The 25,089-nt window shown below is 32.0% G+C and overlaps 3 protein-coding genes across 3 annotated transcripts; 1 reads left to right on the forward strand and 2 right to left on the reverse strand.

Annotated features, from left to right (window-relative positions):
* The first annotated feature begins 4,459 nt into the window (after positions 1 to 4,459).
* Positions 4,460 to 8,931, forward strand: LOC132049425 (cytokinin riboside 5'-monophosphate phosphoribohydrolase LOG7). The gene is made up of 7 exons (XM_059440223.1): positions 4,460 to 4,720; positions 5,872 to 5,969; positions 6,697 to 6,727; positions 6,817 to 6,916; positions 7,036 to 7,106; positions 7,998 to 8,141; positions 8,551 to 8,931. The coding sequence occupies exons 1-7, from the start codon at positions 4,610 to 4,612 to the stop codon at positions 8,647 to 8,649; spliced, it is 654 nt and encodes a 217-aa protein (XP_059296206.1). The 5' UTR covers positions 4,460 to 4,609; the 3' UTR covers positions 8,650 to 8,931.
* A 2,100-nt stretch (positions 8,932 to 11,031) lies between these two features.
* LOC132049423 (2-Cys peroxiredoxin BAS1, chloroplastic-like) lies at positions 11,032 to 15,912 on the reverse strand. The gene is made up of 7 exons (XM_059440221.1): positions 15,562 to 15,912; positions 13,976 to 14,050; positions 12,955 to 13,036; positions 12,759 to 12,838; positions 11,709 to 11,834; positions 11,433 to 11,546; positions 11,032 to 11,335 (listed from the first exon to the last, which is right to left on the reverse strand). Exons 1-7 carry the CDS (start codon positions 15,778 to 15,780, stop codon positions 11,219 to 11,221), a joined length of 813 nt encoding a protein of 270 aa, XP_059296204.1. The 5' UTR covers positions 15,781 to 15,912; the 3' UTR covers positions 11,032 to 11,218.
* Positions 15,913 to 16,704: 792 nt separating this feature from the next.
* On the reverse strand, positions 16,705 to 20,258 carry LOC132049424 (putative HVA22-like protein g). Its single transcript, XM_059440222.1, has 5 exons — positions 19,892 to 20,258; positions 19,624 to 19,722; positions 18,673 to 18,729; positions 18,301 to 18,577; positions 16,705 to 17,268 (listed from the first exon to the last, which is right to left on the reverse strand). The coding sequence occupies exons 1-5, from the start codon at positions 19,921 to 19,923 to the stop codon at positions 16,987 to 16,989; spliced, it is 747 nt and encodes a 248-aa protein (XP_059296205.1). The 5' UTR covers positions 19,924 to 20,258; the 3' UTR covers positions 16,705 to 16,986.
* Between the last annotated feature and the right edge of the window lie 4,831 nt (positions 20,259 to 25,089).

The raw sequence follows: 25,089 nt of genomic DNA on the forward strand, positions 1-25,089 counted from the left end.
TTATAACTTAACATTATTTTATAAAACTTTTTTAGGTTTTATGGTGATTCTATTTAAAGGCAATAAACTACCATTTTTAATTCTTTTCCAAGCGTAGTTCATACCTTTATTTTCCCCACAAGTCCTATCTTAAACAATATTCTTATATATTTATCTATAATCTTAGCAATACTTACAAAATTATTTTCTTTTCTATAATATTACATTTACACTTAGCCTAACTAATCATAAGTCCGGTCGGATTAACCATTATTAATGGAACTTAGAGGATGCCTAACACCTTCCCTCTAGGTTAGTTGAACCCTTACCTAGATCTTTTTGGTTTCGTAGACTTTAAAAAACAAATCAACTCTAGATTAATACTTTAATTAACTTAGGTGTCCTAATTCACCATAAATAATTAGGTGACGACTCCTTAACTTTAATTAACTCCGAAATTACCCGGATGTTGTAAACTATTTTGACCCCGGTTAAAATAAGGTATGACAGGAGTTAGGGTTTAAGTATGTTCCTTTTATTTATTTACGTCATCGTTTTAGCCTTTTTATTATTTTTGGTTTTTCACATGTTTTTATTTTTAAAGCTTTGATATAAGTTGGATAGAATATCCGCATAAAAAGAAGCCAATAATTTTGGATTTCACATGTCCATATCAGACTCTTTTATCTTGTTTTCTCTTAAACCAAGGGTCTTTCGGAAACAGTTTTCCTATTTTTTAAGGTGAGAATAAGGTCTGCGTATACTTTACCCTCTTCAAATTTCACATTGTGAGATTTCACTGGATATGTTATTGTATTTGTTATAGTCCGTCTATGAGAAGGCAACTACTAATGGTGAAAAGAAAAAAGAGTTATAGGCTAAGAATAAGGTGTGTAAACGTGGCTGCATAAAAGAGTGCAGAAAAAGCTGCGATGTACCATCAACATGACATCAGGCAGTTTGATTTTTTGGATCAATTAAAAGTTCCTCAAAGTGTACTAAATTTACAAGAAGACCAACGTTATCTAGAGTAATACAGCAATAACTAAGGGGTATAATATTCTTCAAAAAACGACACCAACAGGACAAAGTTAATAGTACAAATTAGAAAGTTTTTTGTACAATCAGCTATTGCATTTTGCGGAAGATGTCTATTCACTTTAATTAACCGATCTTTAAAGTTTGTATTTTGAAAATAACTTTTAAAAACATTCTAATTGTTATTATATATTGTAACATATATAAAATGTATTTTATGTACCATCACTTTAGTTATAATTAAAAAATAGAGTTTAAAAATTTAAAACATATGATGGAATTAAATCTTTGAGATGGAAAGAGTCGAATTTTTTCTTGTCAATGTCATGACAATGAAAGTTATTCGTCGATGTGAAAAAAAATTACTAAGAATATGAGGGAAAATTAATATTTTGATTCTAGATTTTTTCTTTTAAATTATTTAATATCTTATATTTACACCGACAGGTTGATATCTATTTCAATTAACTAACTGTTCAGATCTAAACATAAGAACCATTGTTGTATATATTGAATTTTTTAAAAGCAAAACTAGTAAAATATTTTTATTAAATTAATTAAAAAATATATTATATTTTTTTATATTAACAATTATAGATTAAAAAAAATTGTTGCGAAGAATCAAAATTAGAAAGATATATTTTATATCGTAAATCATCCAATTTTAATTCCGAAATGAAAATATAAAGTAATACATTTTATAAATGTAAAGAAACAATAATCAGAGACTGCAATGGAGAGTAAAATAAGTAAAGTATTGACAAAGAAGGAAAACAAGGATAAAAGTCACTTCCTCCCTTCACTGTTACTTGTCCACGTTAACATATCAAAAAAAATATTTTTTTCTTCTTTTTATTTTACCCTTCACATTAATTATTCATTTCCAAATCATTTTCTGAGGTTATTGAGACCATACACCAATAAATATGGATATTAGAATAAAATATATACTTCATTTATTAATTCTTAAAGAAAGTAAAAAGTCAAAAGTGGACAAGTTATGTGTAGGAGAATTAAAATTGAAGTGCATACGTGTATACATGAGAAGAGAATAAATACTCAAGTACTATGATGTATGTCCAAGTGGGATAAAAAAGTAGTTGGTTAAAGTGTATAATTTATATAACTTTTGGTACAAATTTGCATTGCTATTTTTCGTCGTCTCTTCATGTTTAAAGTATTGTCAAAGAAGAAAAATGGGGATAAAAGTCACTCCCTCCGTTCACTTTTACTTGTCTATATTAACATATCGAGAGAAAGAAATTTGTGTTCTTATTATTAATTTTACCCTTCACATTAATTACTCATTTTCAAATCATTTTCCAAGGCTATTGAGACTTATACCAATAAATATGAATATGATGGTAAAATATATACTCCCTCCGTCCCATATTACTTGCCACTTTCCCTTCTGCACGCCCCTTAAGAAATCATAAATAAAATATGTATTTTACTATCTTACCCATATCTCTCTCCAATAAATACATTCTAATCAAAATTGACTATTTTCAAGAACATTCATTACTAAGGGTAAGATGGGAAAGATTTAATTAATCTTATCTTAATTTTATAAATGAACAAGTAATTTGGACATATATTTTTAATAATGTGGCTAAGTAATATGGAATGGAGGGAGTACTTCATTTATTAATTTTTAAAGAACGTGAAAAGTCAAAAATCAACAAGTATAAGTGCACGGAGGAAATAAATGTGTTGGAGAATTAAATTTGAAGTGCATACGTGTATACATGAGAAGAGATAAATATTCAGTACTATGATATATGTCCATATGGGATAAAATAGAAGTTAGTTAAACTGTACAGTTTATATAGCTTGTGGTAGAAATTTGTATTCTTTGTGTTAGTCCTCTCTTCACACTTATATTTCATTTATTTATTAATTCTTAAAGAACTTGAAAAGTCAACAAGTATAAGTGCACAAAGGAAATAAATGTGTCGGAGAATTAAATTTGAAGTGCATACGTGTATACATGAGGTGAGATAAATATTCAGTAATATAACATATGTGTACTTGAGATAAAAAGTAGTTGGTTAAAATGTACAATTTATAATAGCTTGTGGTACAAATTTGTATTGCTATGTTAGTCCTCTCTTCACACTTATATATATTGTTACGTTAGTCATCTCTTCACACTTACATATATTAGAAATATAGATATAATAGAATATAATAAAAATAGATGGGTACAACATGGAATAGAGAGCTTTATGTACAATTTGTTAATGCTATATTGGTCCTCCTTTGACACTTATATATAATAGAAAAATAATATATATATAAATAGAAAGGAAATGGTAAAAGTGGTCAATTGCTTGGCTAAGACTGCAGAGATGACAGACAAAAGACTATTCTTAAGTAAGCTTTTTAATCTCTGTGTTCCCAAATTGTGGTTATTAATCATTTAAGAAAGGAGACAATGAAAAACATTCTCAAAGAACCAAGTTGACAAAAGGAGTCTATTTTTGCTGCAAACCTATTCCGTGAGTAGGAAGGGTGTACTCATATTTGAATTGGAAAGCACCACTAAAGTTGCTGTGGGACTAACTAATCCAAATTTGTTAATTATATGTTTCAAATTTAAACTTTATGTATAAAATTTGAAACATATAATTAACGATGAAAACTTACTTATTACTCTACTGCAATCTTAAGTGGATTCTAAAACTCTTTTTCTCATCTTAAGGTAATTTCTAAAATATTTTTAATATGGTTAAAAAACTTTTATAAAAAAGTATCTACCAAATAGTACCACCATGAAGCAACCCCGCAAAAGCTTATCTGCATATATGATACTTACACCAAATTAGAAGGACCTTTATTGCATGCAATAGGAAACATTTGATTATTACTTCTTCTTCAATTTATGTAGCATTTTTATTAGATTCAAATCATATAAATTTTGATTAATATTGATATGCGAAAAATTATAATTTATAGCATTTTCGTATAGTTTTTTAATATTTAAATTTCAATTTTATAAATTAATATTCATAAACAGCCAAAAGTTTAACATAAATTAAAGACGGAGGAAATATATCTTTTTTATGTTGGAATATCGGGCAACATATCAAGATTTTCAACTATTTTATTCAGTAAAAAATATTTGAGTTTTTCCTTCCTTGAATAGGGAATTATGGACCCAGTATTCTAATTACATCTCCACCAAAACTTTTGTCTATAAGCAACTAAGCAAGCCAACAAGAAATGAATATTTCCAAGAATGTATATACTTCTTTTGTCAGTTTGTGAGCAATAAAGAATGGAGACACAGAATTTGCAAATAATAGTACTCTATTAAGTACATCTTTTAGCCAATAAGACAATAACTATGTAATAGAAAATCATTTTTATTAATTAGCATTATTTTATAATTGAGCCCTCAACTAAACAATGGCCTATAAAAGTCATCCTTATTCCTTGTTAAGGCCAAAAAAACTTTTCAGCTTGTTCTCTTCTCATTCCCAATTTTCCTTTTTCTTCACTTCTGTCCTTTTGGTCTCATTTAGTAAACATAATATACAACACATACACAGACAGTGTGTTTTTCTTTTGGAAAAAAAAAATAAAAAAAATGGAGGTAGAGAGAAAATCAAAGTTTCATAGGATTTGTGTATTTTGTGGAAGCAGTTCTGGGAAAAAGCCTAGCTATCAAGAAGCTGCTATTGATTTAGGCAAAGAACTGGTAACAATTTTAAACCTTCTTTTCTTTTCTCCATTTTCTTTCATGAAAAAATAGTACGGAGTATATGGTTTTTAAGCCCCTCCATTTTCTTTTTCTTCATTTAAATGAAATAGAAAGTTTTGTATTTTTTCATGGAAAAATATTGCTTTTTTTCGAGCCCCTCATATTTCTTTCCAAGTTTAACATTTTTAACCAGTTTATGAGATGTTCATATTGTTCATCAAATAAAGGTCCAGAGAGAGAGCTATAATCAAGAACCCATCTATTAGTTCAAGTTTCTTTACTCTTTACCTTTTCCCTTGGTAGCCAAAGTTATTCCATGTTTAGTCTGTTTCTTGTTCATTTGGTGCTATTCTTTTTGTTCAAGAATCAAGAATTCGTTTTTTTTTCCCATTTAATATATACAAAGAACAAAACTTTCTAGGTAGGTATATGATTGTGATGGAAAATGTTTAGGATTTATCTTATGTTTAGCATGAGAGAGAGAAAGAAGCGTATTTTTGTGTGCAAGAATTAATGGAGAAAAATAAAAGGAATCGCTAGCTGTAGCCTGCCTGTAGTAATTAGTTAAGCAGTGTTCTTGCATGATCTAAATTTTTTATGGATAAGTTCAGTTCTTGAAAATTCTCATGTTTTTCCATGGGGAACCGAACGTGCCACCTTGTTATCATGACTCCTTACAAGTGTGTTTTAATTTTGCTCAGTCCTTGATAATATATGCACATGCATGACAAAATATATTAAAATACCACTCAATGGCACGTCTCTAACAACTTGTTTTCTGGGAACGAGGATCTGATTTTATATCGCGTATAATAATGCTAATGTATTCCTGTTAATGATTACGTGCTTTACTGTGTGTAAAATGTTGGAGAGAATGAGTAAATAGTACTACCCATCAGAGGGGTTTCACTGGACACGAAGTTTAAGAAAATAAAGAAATATTTTTGAAATTTGTGGATTGAGATAAATCATAGAAATTTGTGTGACTAGAACTCATTTCATTAGGGTTAGTAAATTTAAAGTTGAATTCTTTCTGCATATAAAAAGAGGTAGGACTTACTAAAAAGGAAAGAGTGTCAAATAAATTTGGAGTATTAATTTTTTTGGGATGTGATGATAGTTTGCTAATGATTTTGATGTGTTTGAAGGTGGAGAGAAGGATTGATTTAGTGTATGGAGGTGGAAGCGTGGGCCTCATGGGTCTTGTTTCTCAGGCTGTTCATGATGGCGGTCGCCATGTTCTCGGGTAACCACACCATCCCCTCTCTTGTTTACTTTATGTTTGCATCGAGTTTAACTTCTATACACTGAGCCGTAAAGAATTCTACAAATTAGTTATACAAAAGTAAGGTCGACAACCTGTCACAACACATTAAATTATTAAACTGATAGTGTATACATTCTGATATCGTTGGTGTCAATGGTGGACGTGGGATTTTCATCAAAAAGTTTAATCATCTACTATATATGCATTAAAAATATTGACTTGTATGTACAGTGTAATTTTCCCCCTTCTGCCCCTCTAATTCCGCCCTATATTGGTGTATTTAAGTTAAAGACGATGACATTATAGCCTGGGCTTAAAAAGATTGTTGTAATTTTTCTGAAATCTCTTAAAGTTTAGATCTTTATTAGACCTTGCAAATTTCTCAGTTATCAATGAAATTGTCTTGTTGAGGACTACCTAAAGGCAGACATCATGGGATCAAATGTTGGTCTTTTTGATACTCTAATTGATCTGTGTGCCTATCCCTTTTTTGGCAGACTAAATGGGTCATTTTCTGAACAATCAATTAGTACCACTAATTAATTCTTGTTACAATGATATTGAACATCTTCCTAAGTCCTAAGACGTAAAAGGTATTCTTGTAAATAGCAAGAAACCTTGAAATATTATTACTCATGTTAAGTATCACTTTGTTTTATTAGTTTTGACTGTTAATAACCTTGTGTGAATATATTTTCTATTGCAGAGTGATTCCAAAGACTCTCATGCCAAGAGAGGTACAACTCAGAACAAACTTTGAGATCATTTTCTATTGAGTTCATTTCATGTTTAAGATATCCTAAATATTTTATGAATGTTGTAACAGTTAACTGGCGGAACTATTGGAGAAGTGAGAGCAGTGTCTGGTATGCACCAAAGGAAAGCTGAAATGGCCCGGCAAGCTGACGCTTTCATCGCCCTCCCTGGTAAATCATCAAAATTTGTTCTTTAATTGTCCCCTGATTAGTTGCTATTTAGAATATTGCTGCATGGTTCGTGTCGTGTACTTTAGTGACATCAATTGTTCTACTTTATCAATTTTCAGGTGGCTATGGTACCCTTGAAGAACTTCTTGAAGTCATCACATGGGCTCAGCTTGGGATCCATCAGAAACCAGTAAGAAATCTACATTTTCTGTTCAGATTAATTTACATAGAAATATCCATCCGAATTTAGTAATGGTAGTCTTGACTGAGGTCTAAATGAAACATTCTAATGACACTTTTAAGCATATACTCAAGTAAAAAGTATGACCGATTGGTAATGATGCAAAGTTTGACACAAAATGTGTTCTCAAAATTGATGAAATCTCTCTTGTGAAGGTGGCCATGGCTTGAATTTTTTTTCTTTTGACCAAATGCCATCATTCTCCAAAGACCTCTAGAAGGACTTTTGTTATTCAACAACACACGTCTAGTCATGTTCTTCTAGCTTTTCTAAGCCTTTGTTGTTCGGACTCTAAAAAATGTTGTCATACCATGCCGGATTCTACAAAAAGGCACTACTTATGGGAATCCGACACACATTTGTCGGCATTTTTAAAGAGTCCGAGCAAATGTAACTTTTAGCTACATGCATTTACCATTTGGCCATTAATTTCCAACTGCTTTCAACTCTTATACCTCTTGCATTTGATTTAGAATTTTGATAAAACTCAAACAAGCCAACACAAATATTCTATATTTGAAATTGTGTGTTACCTTTTTCACGACATACCTTATTTTGAAGTGTCTTTACTAGTCTAAAGAATTAATCCTAATTCTACATTCAAGTCAACAATCCTTATCAAAATAAAAATGATATTCGAAGAGTATCGAAGCACGTGGTCCTTATTAATTTTGTTTCACATGGAAAGATTACACACAAGATTTGCACGTCCTAATCATCTTCATGCTCCATAATCCTGTTTGAATGGCAAGGAAGTGCTTCTTATGCATTAGAATAATGAATTTTTTTGTGCAATGAAGGCCGTTTTATCGTTGATGTTAATATAATCTAAATATGCAGGTGGGGCTGTTGAATGTTGAGGGTTACTATAATTCGTTATTGTCTTTTATCGATAAGGCTGTTGATGAAGGCTTTGTTTCTCCAATTGCACGTCGCATAATCGTGTCTGCTCCAACAGCCAAAGAATTGATCAGAGAACTTGAGGTATGAATATATATATTCACATTATTAGACTCACTTTTCTTCATAGTATTTTTAGTAGCATCCTTATTCATAATTTGTTTTGTCAAAGTACAAAAATATAAAACTAGTTAAGTTCTTTGAACAGTTCAACTTGAAGCACTAACTTGATATTTTATTGGTAAAATGTTGTGTCCTAATTGAGGCCTTTCAGACTGATAGAAGCTTCTCTTAATATTTAATAGTACCTTATCTTTAATTAAGACACAAATAGAATGTAACTTATTCTTTTGTTACTAATATTTTACTACTTGTAAGCTTATTCATTTGTCTTCTTCCTTCAAAATAGAAAGGTTATGAAAGATGATATTAAAGTGAAAAGTATGTTGTGTATCATTCGTGGCTTCTTTTTAATTTTTTTTTTCTGTTGCAGGAACATGTACCAGAGAAGGATGAAATCATATCGAAATTGATATGGGAGGATGAAATTCAAAGATGTAATTATACGCCCGAATCCTGTGTTCCTACGTAAAATGTGTATTTTTTTCTTAATTATATATTGTCTTTTGCTTCTCGTCGATTTAGAAATTTCAGTATACATATACAAATCTGGAAAAAAAGAAAGAAAAAGTAACAGTTTTTGTGGATCTGTGAAGGTTCATTTTGTTCAAGGCATTATGCTTTTGAAGCATCAGTTTTTGTGGATCTGTGAAGATCTATTTTGTTCAGGCATTATGCTTTTGACGTGTTTACTAGTATGTCCTTTTTATTGTAAAGCCATTGGTGTTCCTACTTAAAATTGTGTCAGATTTCCTACTTTCCTTTCCTTTTCTCCGACTCTTTGTTGTTAAATAAATCTCGAATTTGATCATAAAAATGTTCAACTCAAGATATTTCACACAAACAAGGCTATACAGCAATTTTATAATTTAGTAATTGAGCTTTGGGAACTATATATAGAGAAATAATACTTCATAAGAGATGACTTCACTAGTAAAAGAATTTAAAAAGGAAAATATTTTGGTTCACTCGAGCCAAACGCCCACTCCTAATTTGTGGTAATTTCTATTTGTTAGGCATCATTTTAATAGCAGACAAGTGTCAAATACGATGGATTTTGGATAATAATCGATGTGACGTAGTTTAGGAAATTAACAATAAATGTATCATTCACGAATCACGAGTCATGAATTTAATGTGACGATAACATAATTTGCTTTTTGATAAGCACAAAATTACTGACGTCCTTTAATGAACTTGATCTTAACTCGTGTATCTAACAGTCTTTGAGAGAAAAGGAGGAGATCAATAAAAAAACTCTACTCCAGTTTTGTACTAATAACCAATGGCCTTCCCATTTGTGTTTTGCGCTTTGGAATATTTTCTCGTGGCACATATCCTTATAAATCTTGGTTTACAAGTCATTAGCATGTTAATATTTACAACAAATCTCCATATTCCCATTCTTTTACCTTTATCTAATCATTTCATCTAGTTTAGTGGTTTTGGCTCCCCATTATTTGTCATTCATGAATTTTTTCTTATTCAAACAGATTGAAAAATTAATGATTTCGATTATTTATAACACATACCAAGATGATGTATTAGATGCTTAATGTTTCTTTAGGTCCATCTATGGAGGTAGGTGAGGCAGCAGCAATTTTGGTAACTTATATTTCACCGGACAAATCTATATAATCCATTTCAATTCGAAAAATTGCAAGACAAATTGTATCTTTAATAACTAGTTGATTATAAAACGTTAATTATTGCTTCATTATTTTTTAGGTGATACATGAACCATCTAGAAAATAATATGATCAATTCTTTATTATCTTGATTAGTAGAAAGTTATAAGTTGTAAACCTTTTCTATGAAATAATTGACTCCAAAATATGTGGATGGGGAGTCTACAAGGGAGCAAAGCGTGGAATCTCCCAACAGAAATATGATTAAATAAATCGAAGGATCTTAGTGATCGTATTATTCTCATAAAACATTACTATTCTTTAAACAAGTGGTTGTAGACCAGTTCTTAGTCGAATTATGAGGCCATGCATATATAATTGTCACTGTAAGTTGCCATGTGACGGAACATGTCAATAAAACCTACAGTTAAAAAGAAAACATATTCCCATGGAAACCACTTGTATAATGACGTGAAATAAAAAAAAAAATCCTTTTTTTCTAGAAAGATGATTTTGTTTTTTAATAATTTGGAGAATGGACAGAGACATTAAACGTAATTTTAGGTCTTCGCACAAAACTTCTGAGTCTTGGTAGTTTAAGACTTTAAGTGAGAGTTTTATATATTAGTCTCACTAAGATAGCGAGAAAATTAGCTTCTGAGCGAGCAACTTTTGCCTCGGTAATTACCTAACGAGAAAGAGCTAATGCAAAAGTAGTCATCTATAAATATGCCAAGCAGTTCCATGAATCAATGATAATACACCGGTTACTATGGTTTCCTGTGATCTGTTAAACCATAGGGTAGAACCTATTAGTATTTGTCCATTTAAATATTGGCCCATGAGAAGAGAGAGGAGTTGGAAACAGGAATAGTTTAGAACCTGTGAAGTGAAGCAGAAGGTTGGTATACTTCCTGAGCTCAATTATTGAATTATGATCCAATTGTAGGTAAGATAAAGTGAGACCATTTGACACCCATGACGGAAGGCGGATCAACTAGGACGGGTCAAAGAGAGAGATTGACAGACTTCTAGGTTAGCAAGTTTATGAAGAAGTGCAAGTGCACATGACACCTTAGATGAATCCCGCATCGAAATGGAAGAGTAAAGTGAAGTGCTTTATAACGTTATATCAAAAGTTCGCATAGAAAGTGCGCTTTTGAGCTTGATGATGGAGCAACCGAAGGGACAAATCTGTGAGGTCTGTCGGGCCAAAGCAAAGAATATGAATCATGGACTTGGGTTGTCACATTATTTTAAGGTACTGGCCTTCAAAGGCAGAATACATGAGTGTACATATCTATTCTGAAAAATGCCAAAACTCAACCGGTACCTTGGAAAAATGTTACAGAAAAGTATCCTCTCCAGCTTCTCCAAACAACAAATTAGATAAAAGCAATTTCATTCATCCCCTCAAATGGATGCAAAGTATTCTTTGCTGCCCTTGGGATCAGGCTTCATGGATTTCTCCCCAGGCTTCCATCCAGCTGGGCACACTTCGTCTGGGTTCTCCTGAACGTATTGCAACGCCTGTTTTGCCGAACCCAAAGGAAATTATAAGCAAAAATATAGTAATTTGATTCAGGTCAAATTATGCAAAAGCCCAAATACATTGGCCAATCTATACCTGAAGAGTTCTCAATGTTTCATCAACGCTCCTACCAATTCCAAGATTGTTAATGGTCGAATGTTGAATAACTCCTTCCTTGTCAATGATGAAAAGTCCTCTCAATGCAATCCCCTGAAACAACACCAGAAAAATCGTGGGAAGCTGATCCCATTTAGCACCAGAATGTGTAAGCCACGAGAAAACACTATCTCAAATGAGACACATTATTTCCCCATCATTTTGGGCTTGTTTTGGAGATAGAAACAATTACGAGAGACTCTCAGAACGACATACCTGATCAGGGATAAGTACATTGTATGATTTTGAAATTGACTTGGTTATGTCAGAAATTAATGGATATTTCAGATCACCTAGACCACCAGACTTTCTATCAGTTTGGACCCATGCAAGGTGGGAGAACTGCAAGAGCAACAGCGTGAAATCAATAATAAAACATCCAAAAGGTACTCAAGAGAGAGCGACAAAAATCATTGGATATTACAACTGAATAATTGCAAACAAGTAAATAACTGAGGCATCACAATTTTACTTTCTACAAAATAATAGGAAAGAGTCCACATTTTTATTCCTTTTCTATTTATTAACTATAACAAATAACAGCAAAATAATAACAATATCAGGTAAAAGGTATAATTCACAACTAAACGATCTAAAAGTCAAAAAGAAGAACAAATTTGGGGTAAGTTAGGACTAAGGTCTGCGTACACTCTACCCTCCCCAGACCCCACTTTGTGGGATTTCACTGGGTATGTAGTTGGTGTAATTAAAGGAATTAAAAAGAAATGTCTTCTAAAGTCCAAAGAAAAAACCCTTACATACTATTTTCTCTTATATAGAAGTTCATTTGGAACTGTTAAACACCTTTTGGAGTGTATAGTGAATACAAATTTTATTTTACATGAGTTTCTCATAATTCACATAACAACCTAAATCATTATATGAGCAAAGAATTAATCTCCCCAGCCCAACCTAAACCCACCTTCTCACCCCTGAAAAGAGAGAGAAAAAGTGATGAGAAGCCTTGTCCATGCCTATACAACAGATAAACTAGATATTGAAGGCCTCTGCTTAAAGTCGTACCATCACAAATATATAACGATTTGAAAGCAAGTGAGAGAGGCATGATAGTGCAGCAGCACAATGCAACACAATAAGCCATTTAGAACTATCCTTTTTATAGGCATTTTGAAGAAATAACAATTAAATTATCACATTATACAGAAGTAAGCATATGAAATGCAGACACTTAAAGCACTGGGTACACACATACAAGTAATGAATTTATAAGTTCATAATAAGAATATGAAGGAAAGAAATACATACCACACTGTCTACGGAAACACCCAATATTTCTGTGTTCAGGTTTTCAAATTCTTCATGACGGTCACTGAAAGCAGTGATCTCTACAGTAGCAGGAAAAGACATTACATTATAACAACACATTTAGCAACCACAATAGTCAGCACAGATTCATTAAAAGAAACTGAAATTAGCAGCAGAGAGATTTCAAGTGCAAAACCTGTAGGGCAAACAAATGTGAAGTCAAGTGGGTAGAAGAAGAGAATCACATATTTCTTCCCGATGTACTCGGATAGTTTAACCTGAATAAAAAGAATTATTGTCATCACAAACCGCAGGGGGTGGGGGGGGGGGGTGACAGTGAAAAGCTAGGATCATTAGCTCAAACTTCGTATAACTTAAGATGAGCATGAAACGTTGCATATTGAGGTAGTACTACACTCTGTTATTTCTATGTCCTCATTTCTGTCACCAACTGCAATCAGATGGGTTAGCCAACAACGTACGCTTCCCCTCAAGGTTTCTAATTTATGAATGGTGTTTATTCTTAGCTGACAAGGTATAGCACTTAGCTGAAACCGACTATTTTAGAATTGAGATTCGATTGATTGACTAATGTTTATTCTTTTGGCTAATAAGAGGAGCCTCGCTAGATACTTCAGCTTTCAACACTTAACTCCTATGCAGTTTTATTTCTTTTTACATCCCTTATTTTACATTCTTCCATAACTCTATAAAGAGAACCAGTAAGCCATACAAAACAGTAAGCAAAGGACAAAATTACTTTTTTCATTGTTAAATAGACAAAACTATTTCTCATTTGAACGTATCAATATTTCATGCAGAACCTGTCACCTTTAAACCAAAAATCTATGGTTCGTATGTATTATGGACATTGAAGCACAGTTTTGAAGAAAAGTTCAAAACTTGATTGACACCCTGATGAGAAAGAAGGAAAAGACAGTCTTTGACTTCCCGAAGGCAGTCTGCCCTTTCCCTCGGCTTAGTCTAATCAGGGATATGAGTCTTCTTGAGTGAATGAAATCCCTCACGGATGTGGAGCACAAACGCATAGAATGTTTTGCCTTTTCTTATTATCAACTTAAAAGAGAAGTAAAAAACAGAATAGGGAAAGACACTTTGTATAACTAAAAACGGAAAAGAGATGTCTCGAGAAGACTAACAATACCAAAGGGCACCAACATAATACCTGGATGAATTTTTGGTAAAGAACATAATACCTGGATGAATTCTTGATCGAAAACAGCTTCTGCCTCAAAGTCTGGCGCTTTGTTTCCAACAAGTGGGAGTTCACTCTATACATGCAAAACATACATGAAAGGACATCAGATAGATGAATCTTGATCAATACATAAGCACAACCACCGCAGGGAGGTTATCATCATGTTTTTATGGTGCAAGCTCTTTTATTTTTAATTTTTTAAGAAGTAAGAATATAATTAACAAAAAAGGCATTAAATAGCCCGTATACAAGAAGTATACCAAAAAGTAGAAAATCCTACAAGAATACATGATTTTCTACGAAAGTCACCCAATCATCTATACAAAAAGTAACCTCATGGGTGCACCAAAAAGAAATAAGGGAAAAGAGGCTATTTCTCAAGTGTACAAAATCTTTCTCTATTCCATTAAAAGCTCTCCTATTCCTCTCACTCCACATGGTCCACATCAGTGCTAAGGGGACAACTTCACATGCCCTGCATCTCCTCCTCCGTCTTCTACGAGCCCAGCTAAACATAGCTTCTTTCACAGTTCTCGGCATTACCCACTCGAAACCAAACCATCTCATCAACTCCCCCATAACGAAGATGCTACCTGGCAATGTAAGAGTAGGTGATCTACGTCTTCCCCTGATTCTTTGCACATGAAGCACCAACTAAGACAGGTAATCTTCTTCTTCCTCAAGCTCTCCACTGTCAAAATCACTCCTCTCATAGCTAACCAGGTGAAGAAGCACAAATTTCTCGGAACTCTAGGGATCCATATCGAGGTATGTGGGAAAACAATCACCTCTCTCGCCAAAAGCTTCACATAATAGGTCTTAACGGAAAAGGCGTTGTTTCCCCCTGTTTCCCATTTCCAAACATCCTGACAACCCATAGTAATTTTTTGTTGGTTGAGCAAAACAATCAAGTTTTGAAATTGTCCAACTTCCCAGTTTTAGTGCAAGCTCTTATCAACATAGAGCAGAAGAAGCATTAAAAGTTTTGGGACGATTGGAAACTCGAGAATCTTTGACCAGACAATATCTTTTATTTTACTTGGTCTTCTTATGTAACTTTTTGTCTCTCAACACAAACTAAGTTGACTGGATTTATACCTAGTCTAATATCTTCTAGATAGTCATGGCCTATATTTTTTGGTCCTTTACATTGGGTTGCAAGGGGTGATCATAAATTTTTACTAAAACCATCGTCATTCAATCCTTCAATCCCTTTTTGGCAAGTATGGAGCACACAACATACTGCAATAGTTAATACTCTATCAGTAGCAAGTTATACAAGTGAACATATAGTAATTTTCAATTCACATTACCCTAAAACAGTCCATAAATACAATTCACATTGCCTTACAGTTCAAAGGATAAAGTATTGATGACGGCGTGCTTAAGCAAGGATTTAATAGATAAAATTTCAATCCTTGTTAAAAAAAAAAAAAAAAAAAAAAAAATCAAATGAACCACATTGAACTTCCAAGTTCAAGAGCACAACACAGATAAAAAATGCCTAATATATACAGTAACGGTTAAAATACCTCAAAATTGACAATGGAGGAAAAGCAAAAAAAGGGTGAGAGAGAAACTTACAGAGGCACGAACAGCAAAACGACGGCGTTGTGATTGAGCGACACGTGTAGAGAGGGAAGGGGTTACACGAGAAACAAAGGGCTTGCAAGTTCGAAGTCCATTGAAAGAAGAAGGAAGGGAAAGTGATTGAGAAATGGGGGCTGCTGATTTGGGGGAAATGGCAGCAGCTCTAGAGGTGGAAGAAAGAAGTGCAGTTGAAGAAGAAGCAGAGCAAGCCATTTGGGATAGGATATGAAAATCGGTTCTTGAATGGACTGTAGAGAAAAGGGAGTAGGGGGTATTTGTGATAAAGATGGGGAGCTGCTTTCTCCCTATCTATTGAATTGGAAGGTATAGGGTGGACAAGTAGTTTGGAGTAGGTTTTGTAGATAATGTAAAGTTCTCAGGTTGTGGAAGGATTTTGGCCTTTGGTGAGGGGGAACCTATTGGCTGGCTCCATCAGTTTACCAATAGTATATCATAAAAATGTTGTGGTGAATTGATAACTACTCTTTCTTAATTGGAATCCAGGTTTGAGCTCTTCTATGCAAGTGGCTATCTCTTTCCGATGCGGAGCGAAATTTTACTATCTCTTTTTCAGATATATGTTTAATAAAGTTTTCTTTTTATCTCTCTTATAATTTAAGAACCTTTTAGACCTCGGTCTAGAAATTGCATTTGAGCAAACTGAAAACCTTATAAGAAAGTATCAAATTATGATTTAAAATTATGTAAGTTATTACAAATTTGGACGATAGTCTAATGTTCTTACAAGCAATATATGAACCCAAAGAAAAGTACAAATATTAAGCCCATGTCTAATATTATTGAGAAAGATAACTTTTCAGGAGTACTATTTGCATAACTTTTAATAATAGAGACCAATCTAAATTATGCCCTAAAAAGGGGACAATCATGACCCAAAGCGTGTATCGACGCCAAATGAGAAACAAAAAACTTTTTCCAATGGATAGCAAAAAGGGGAAGAGGTATTTGCAAAGTAAATCAAGTACTCCGAAAGATATTCGAGTATGAGGATCAAGTCTTTTAATTCGCTCTCAACTTAGACATCAAAGTTGAGTGTTGGGAAAAAGTAGCTATATTTTTTTATAGAAATGTAAGGGCAAATTCGGCAGAAACTTATTAAGAAAAGTCGCGGTTTCAAGTATCACAATCTCTAGGTACCAGTAAATTTCTTACAAATTGCTTCTATGATACAATGAAATTAAGTCAACGATCTGATTGCGTTATGCGTCACAATATCAGATTCTGTAACATTCAACAGGAAAGACAAAAGTATCTAACTCATTAACTTAGAACTAAAAAGAATTTCATTTCAAAACTTGAAAGTCAAACAAATGGAGCAGGAAAAATGTAGCAAAGTTGTTCTGATCGCATTGTAACTTTTTACAAAAAAATCTTTCCTTTATTGTGTGACTATTTGGCTTAAATGCTCCGTTTACGTCTTAGTTTTGCCCTGGCAGCATGAAGACCATGGTCTTTAAAACTATCATTGTCTTGAAATGAAGCATCCTCGTGGTGCACTGGTTCTGACTTAATAGTATGCAATGTGGAGTGGTGGGCGGAGGAAGAAGGCCGCGGTGGTGGTGGTGGTGAAGATGAACCAGGTGGTGGCCTCCTGTCAGTCAGCTGCTTATTATTCCTCTTGAATAATCCGGATGGCGTGTTTGGTGGCGCTCCGCCTGAATGGTTGGTATCATCTTTTTGCTGCAAAAGATTAATGAATAAAGTTGAAATTGATACGTAAAAGAAATCAAGATTAATGTGGAGGAAGTAAGAAAATGATGGTGATGTGATGGTGGGAAAGTAAAAGAAACTAAGGTAATATCAATGCCTTGATGGGCAAAATGCAAATTGTTCATTCATATGTGTGCTTTGAAAAGGGTAAATAAGACAAGCGATCAAGTTGGCAAGTCAGGGATACAGGATGGATTTTTCCAGGTGTGTGAACTTCCAACTATATTCAGCCACATGTGCGGGTGTGAAAGGATTTTATGGTCTCGGTCATTCTTCTATGAAATATCGATTCTATCAATCATTCCATTTCAGAATCAAGTCCCCCTGAATAAGTAAGGCTCATCGTGATTCCCCAAACCAGCCTTCTTCTTACCCGCGGGAATCCGTAGGGGTATTCGACATGGGCGGACAGAGCATCTGAAGGGTTACTTCACCAAAGGAAAATTGTGTTTGGTCAATCTGTCCGACTTAATGTGTTCATCGTACACTCTGTTTATATTAGTCTGCTGCGTAATTTTTTGACAATATAAGAACAATTTAAATGTAAACATTCGCACAAATTGATAGTACTCCTAGTAATTTTCGAGAACATGGTCAATTAAAGTCCAATTGGACAACCTTCTAAAATATTTGCCATTACTCCCCGAATCATATTGTTCTATGTAACCTTTACAAATTTCAAAAATCAGATTGACATTCTAGTGACTAACTTTACAACTATGAATTTCATACTTTCTATTATTACTAACATAATAAACCCATATTAACATCTTAAATTTCATATTTAGTCATATAAATTTGTAACGGATAACTCCATCACAAAATTGTGATGAATTTGTAAAGATTTTATGACGGTCCACGATTCATATCAATGCGAACGAAATTTATGACGAACACAATGATCCATCAGAATTCAGTTAACTGAATTGACGTTCAGTTGCAAATTTGTAACGAAACTGTACTACTATAAATTTATAAGCAAAACTTGTCTAGAGACAGTACCTCAGGACTGGATTGTGTTCCTCTTTTAGACTGAGAAGCTATAAACTCAAGCATCTGCAAGAACTTTGCTTGCCCCAATTCTGCACAATTTTGCCAGTAATAAATGGCCAAGTCCCATGCATTGGCTCTAAATTCCAGTAAACTTCTGTCAATGTCTTTTTCATACGTTGCCACATATGGCTTCAATAAGGCATTATAGATGTATGCCGTGCCCTTCGTTTTTGGATACCATAAGTAGATGAAAAGAGCCAATTTAGCCTCACTGTACATTGGTAACCTAAAACAACAATGTAACATTTTTAGTTTAAATGAAAGTAGAACTTCAGATATCAGCTGAAAGGTTTACAAGTTTTTGACTAATTAAGAGCATACCATGACATGAACAAATCACCAAAGCTCTCAAAGATTCTCAGTGCCGCGACAATAATCCTGAAAACAATCAATTTTTTTAGCCATTATTCAAAGATATAATTTGAGACGATTGATATTCTTTTAAGAGAAAAAAAGTTAGAAATTGATGGATGATCAAAGTCGACACTACTGACGTTACAAGATTCATCCAAATATGTCCTTGTTCATTAAGGCCAGAAGCTTTTAAACAGATGAGACCTTTTTAACAAGGAAAAAGGTCAAATATATGTATGGTCCAAATTTACCCCTAAATTTTGAAGAAGAGGGCCACTATTCTGCATATTCGTCAAGGCTTGGACAAATTAAATAATAAGATATAACCTAGTATTTTTAGTCTTTGACATCATGATTCTTAACTTATTTAGTGACAAGTATAGGTCACACCTTTGGGCGCCTCAATCCTCTAATTAGTTATATTTGAGGATGAATTATATGCTTTAAAAGCCCCAAATCATAAATTTTTATAGTACAAGTTCTATACACCAAGTTGCGAAGAATATTTATACGATCAGGTAAATATTGGTAAATCTCTATCATAAAATGGAAAAAATGATAACTAACATGTTTAGTGTATAATATAACTTTAATTCATCTCATTATACTAATTATTCATGTTCTCATGATATGGAAATTGTAATTTCTAATAGTACTAAAATTAATGTTCCATTTAATATGCTTGTCTATGTTTGCTTTTAAAGCATTTGAATAATAGTATCCTAAGACATTTTATCAACATATTGAAAGTATATTGAACACTACTCAAGACCCAATATATCTGCAAAACAGTTTTCTCAAACGTTGCTTCTAGATTGTTCAAACCCATTCAAATTCCAGAAGAGAAGAATAAAAGAATATAATACAAATCTACTGTTATGAATAAGATAATTAGAAGATCAAAGTGTTTAATATTACCAATATTGGCACCAGAATCTAAGTTCTTCAATCTCCACTCTGTTCTTCTCAATAGTTTTAAAACACTCAAAAGCAGGGTATGCATATCCAAGAACCAATCTGCAAAATCCACAAACCATAATTCAATCATCAACAGTAAGTGTCACAATAAAGATTCAACAAATCCACAAAGAAAGTATGTCACAATAAAGATTCAACAAATCCACAAAGAACGAAAAATAAACAGCAAAGTGCAAAAGTAACACAGACGAGAAAAATAAATACATACACTAAACCGCTGGTAATGAAGTTTCCTAACATCTTTTACCAAAAGTCAAATACTCCAAAATGATGAATAATGATCAAGTAATCAAAACCCTTTTAGTAACCATCTAAACAAAATTTCAACAATCTTTTAGTAGTTTTTTTTAGAGAAATCTGATAAGAAAACAGAAGTGTAGGTTTTTGGTAAAATGACTATTATGTATTAGTATAATTACTCAATGATGAAAGGAAGAAGATAATGTTTTCGAAAATACTTGAGAGGATATAACGGAGAAGAAAGAGGGCCGGAAATAACAAAGAGACTATAACAAACGTGAAAATATAGGAATTAGAAGAAGTTGGTTATATAATTATTCGGAAACGTGCTAAGCAGTCTACTTGAGTTTTTGGTTAGCGTAATAAAAAAAGAAATTCCATTACATTAAGGGTCATGAAATGTAACTTAATTATATGATATTTAGGAAGGTATAGTATGATAAGAACTCCAATAATACGATTAGAATAATTTTTTAAGTTGTGGAGTTATATAAACTATATTTTTTGTTTTACTGAGTTGACTTAATATTATGTACGTACATATTTGTAAAGATCCAATAACTATACGTATTAGAAGGGTTGCGACGGTTGGTTTGGAATGGGTAAAACTTTAGAAGTTAGAGAGAGGCATTTATTTGAAGGATTGTGTTTTTTCATTAGGAATATGTTACATATTATCTTTATATAAACGTAATTTCAAGGAAGTTAGATATCTTGGGATTCTATGAACGAGTTCTACGTTGGACAGTTATTTTATCTTCTGGGCAGTGATAGTTTCGTCATTTACGCAATCTCTCAGTTTGACCTTTTTTTTTGTTCTTATTTTTGCAGAATAAAATGAATTTGGACTTTGGAGCAAATAAAAACAGCAAAACACAGACGTGGAGAGAAGAGAATCATTGGGGGAATTTTGGCGATTGAGTTGTACATTTTTTGCTTTAGTGTATGTTTGGTATGATATTTTTCTTTAAAATAAGTAATTTTCTTATTTATTTTATGTTATTTGGCAACTAAACATAATATATTGTTCAAGAAGTATTTATATAGTCCACCTCTCTACCTTTCAAGAGAAAGGGAAAAGTATCACAGACACTTTATATCTTTCCTGCACCCCACATCGTGATTTCATGACAGGTATGTTGTTTTTGTAGTCGTCATGTAAATAAACTCTATAGGAGTGGAAGAGGGGTAGGGGGTGTGGGGTGATCGATGGGGATGGGAACTATGGCCTATGTGGGATGGGGTGGGGAGAATGTCAGTTATGAACTCGTTGTTATTATTTTCATTACAAAAGTCATTTTTAAGAAAAAAATATTCTACGAAAATAAAAATTGGAATTTTCCACCATACTAAACACACCCTTAATTTGGACGCAGTTTTTGTTTGAATTGGCTGCCAAGATGCTTATTTCTGATTGCATTCTTGGCCTAATCCTACATTGTGTTTTTATTAAAAATGTTATAACTGGCTGTAGTGACTACTGCTATTCTCTGGTCAAATTGACCTAAATTTTCCGGCTCTTGTTTAGTTTCTTTTAAAAATTAAAATACAGTCAAACTTCTCTATTACAGCATCGTTTCAACTGTTATAGAAAATGACTGTTATACACCTATAACACCATTGACATTTAAATAATAATTCGCTTTTATAGGCAAAAAAGATGCATAAAATCTAATTTTCATTTTTAATTGTCAAATTCTAAGCTTAATCACACTTTATATAACGAAGGAAAATCATTTAATGATGAATATATATACATATGATATTTTTTGTCATAAATAGTGTATTAAATGATCAATATTTGGTCAAAATCTCTACACTTATTATTGGTAATCATAGATATTCTATTTTTATAAAGATGATTAATTATTATTTTACCAAAAAATGAAGATAGTTGTTATAGGTAAAAAATTTTACAATTATAGGTGAAAAAAAATAAAATATTATATAAAGATGATATACGTGCTGTCATATAATTATTCGTTGATGCAAAAATTAAACTAGTCACTTTGGCTTTAAAAGAAAACAGATAAAGAAGCAAATAACTAGTCACTTTGGCTGATTGGGAGCCATTAGAAAGTTCATACGACGTAGTTAATTTTGAATATTAAAATTAAATAATTTATTTTACTAGTTGAAGGAAATAATTAAGGTTCATTCGTGTGGGTTAACCCTTGGTAATAATTAAATAGGTAAATTTAAAGGGAAAATTAGAAGGGACACACCTATTGGTAATAGGTGTCATTTGAATAAGAGATGTCTTGTTTAAATAGGAACCCTTCCCTCTTGACTGTATACTTGTTCCTTCAGAAATAACCGAGTTCTTGTTAAGAATTCAAAACGTATAGGAATAATCCACCGCAACAAATACGATCTACACTATCTTACTTGTGAAACGAATAAGATAATCATGAAAACATAGTTTTCTTGTTTTCCTTCTACAATTTTTTCATCTAATTGGTACGTAATAACATTGAGATGGATCAAAAGTAATAGTCAAGCTAAGTATACTGTAACATAGGACTGTAGCAGTGATAGAGACAAACAGGGTCAGTCTTTAATTAGTTCAACTTTAGGACAAGAGGCCAGTATTATTCAACGGATTTAATTTTGACGGTGTAAATTTATTTTAGACTATTTATATAATTTAATTTGTTATAGCTAATCCCCTAATTAGTCTTATTTTCAAATTAGTAATCTTACTTATTTGTCACTATCGGTATAGTTACTTATGTCCCGATCTGCAGTCTTACATACGTGGTTGGTAGCTTTTACCTATCTAATAAAGTCAGTTTGTGCCTACAGACCTCTAATAATATTTCAGATGCTGTCCCAGAAGTTGAACATGAGGGTCATACTCGAATATATAATATTATAATGTTGCTTGATGAATATATTGACTTTTACTGGAAATAAAGTTATACACTTGATTTTGGGTAAAATATTAAGTAGGCTTTTGGACGTAGATTTAGTCGAAACGTAGAGACGAGTTTTTGAAGTCGAATAGAAGAATGGTATTTGAAAGTTCAATTTGTGTTTGGACATGCATTTCACCAAGAAAACAAGTAAAATTTTGTGAGTGGAAAATATTTTTCAAAAACTGGTCAAGTCTCATCTTAAAAGAACTAACCAAAAAATCAGTTCAGATGTACCCAAACAATGTGTTGATTTTATTTAGTTTTGGAAAAATAGGAAACATTCCTATGTCTTTTCGGCGTTCATTTTTGGAATTTATGGTTTGCAGACTATCCTGGACCGCCTATGGGAATACACAGCTTTCTCGTGATTATAAGATGCTTTTATTGCTCCATTTTTGTTTTTGCATTTATGACCCCTTTTGGCCATCTTTACAACTGAATGTGAATGGTGGTACAAATTGGATAAAAACTTATCTGAGTTTGGAGGTTTAGACACCATGTGACAACCCCTTTTAGACCCCATTTTTGTGTTACAACTTACATATTTGATTTTTTCACTTGTTATAATCTATTCCTTCTTTCATAGTATTTGCTATTGGAAGTCTTCCTCCATGTTGAAAGAAATTTCATTCTTTTGGCTCCATTTTGTAAGTGTCAATTGATTTATATACAATATACAAGTATGTTTTCTTGGTATATGATTTTTAGACCATATGCTAATTCTAATGTTTATCGACTTCAAGCAAAAGGAGGTACGGTTTCTCTCCAAAAAGATTAGAGGAGTGTCATCAAAACTAAACAAATCTATATCTATATATATAAAAAAGGAGAGGTACAAGCAAGAAGTTAAACCAATTGGCAAGGACTTGGCAATTTTAGGACAAAATTAATAAACATTGTAATAAACTTTGAATTTGAATAAAAGATCAAAAAAAATTGAATTTGAATGAAAGATAAAAAAATTAAATTTGAAATTAAAGAACCTTCAAAAGTAGAGTAGATTTCAAACTCTAAACAACATCATAGTCGGATGTTTATCCCTTTTTTCTTTTTTTTTTTCCATAATAATAATAATAATAATAATAATAATAATAATAATAATGATAATAATAATATAATAATAATAATAAATAAAATAGGAGAGGTATAATCATAAGTTAAGCCAAGTGGCAAGCTAATAACAAGCCACTTGGCAATTTTAAGACAAAGTTAATATAAATTTACGTAAAAAGTTTTGAATTGTTTAATTTGAATTGAAAATATATGTAGATGCATTTGAATTTGAAAATATTAGACATTTGGAGTAAAATTAGATTTCATAATTTTAAACTAAAACCCACTATTCAAGAGTTCTAAATGAGCTAAATGAACTCTTATTATTTAACATCCTAAGATATTATAAAATATATATATACAATTTTTTGAAGATATTGCATTCTCCATTATTCTTTGATTTGAATTAAAAGATAAACTTTTAAATATAATAGATTTAAATCCTCCTACATTTATGATCATGATAACATGTCTACCAAAAAAGAAAAAAAAAGAGTTAATAACTATGGCTTATCAACTTATTTGAATAAAATAAAAATAAAAAAATGTTGGGTTATCGTATGTATGTGCAAAAACTTTAATATATATGGTTTAACAATAAATTAAGGTTTAACATTTAAATTGAAGCTATCCAAATCAAATTTCATTATAAGTGATAAGATTCTATAATTTATCAATAATTTTTCATTTTTTGTACTTTATTTACGAATTTGCAATTAATAGTTTTAAAATTTTAAAAGTTATCCAAATCAAATCTATATATCTACATTTATTCGTTTATTACCTATAAATTTATTGACTATTATAAAACTGATTTTTGGAACTAACAAATGAATGAATAAAGCAAGGAAGGTTAGGAGAAGGTTAAAAAACAAGGATAAGGAAGGGTAATCTTCCATTTAGTATTAAAAAAATTGGATTTATCTCATCGTTCCTAATATTTTTCTCAACTCAAATATATAAATTATAAGATAAGGATCTTTTTGGAATCCTATCTAACAAATTGATATGATATTTGAATTTGAATTTAAATGAAATTTGGTTGGAATGAAATTTCAATTTTCAACCTCTTCTATATAAAGATTTTTCCTCCTCCAACTCTATTCGTGAATTTTAGTGCACTATTCATATTCTTCATTTCTTAGAAACTTAATCAATTTTAATGTTTTCATATTTTTATATAGCAGTTGAACAT

The sequence above is a fragment of the Lycium ferocissimum genome, chromosome 3 (assembly GCF_029784015.1).
Source record: "Lycium ferocissimum isolate CSIRO_LF1 chromosome 3, AGI_CSIRO_Lferr_CH_V1, whole genome shotgun sequence".
NCBI lineage: Eukaryota > Viridiplantae > Streptophyta > Magnoliopsida > Solanales > Solanaceae > Lycium > Lycium ferocissimum.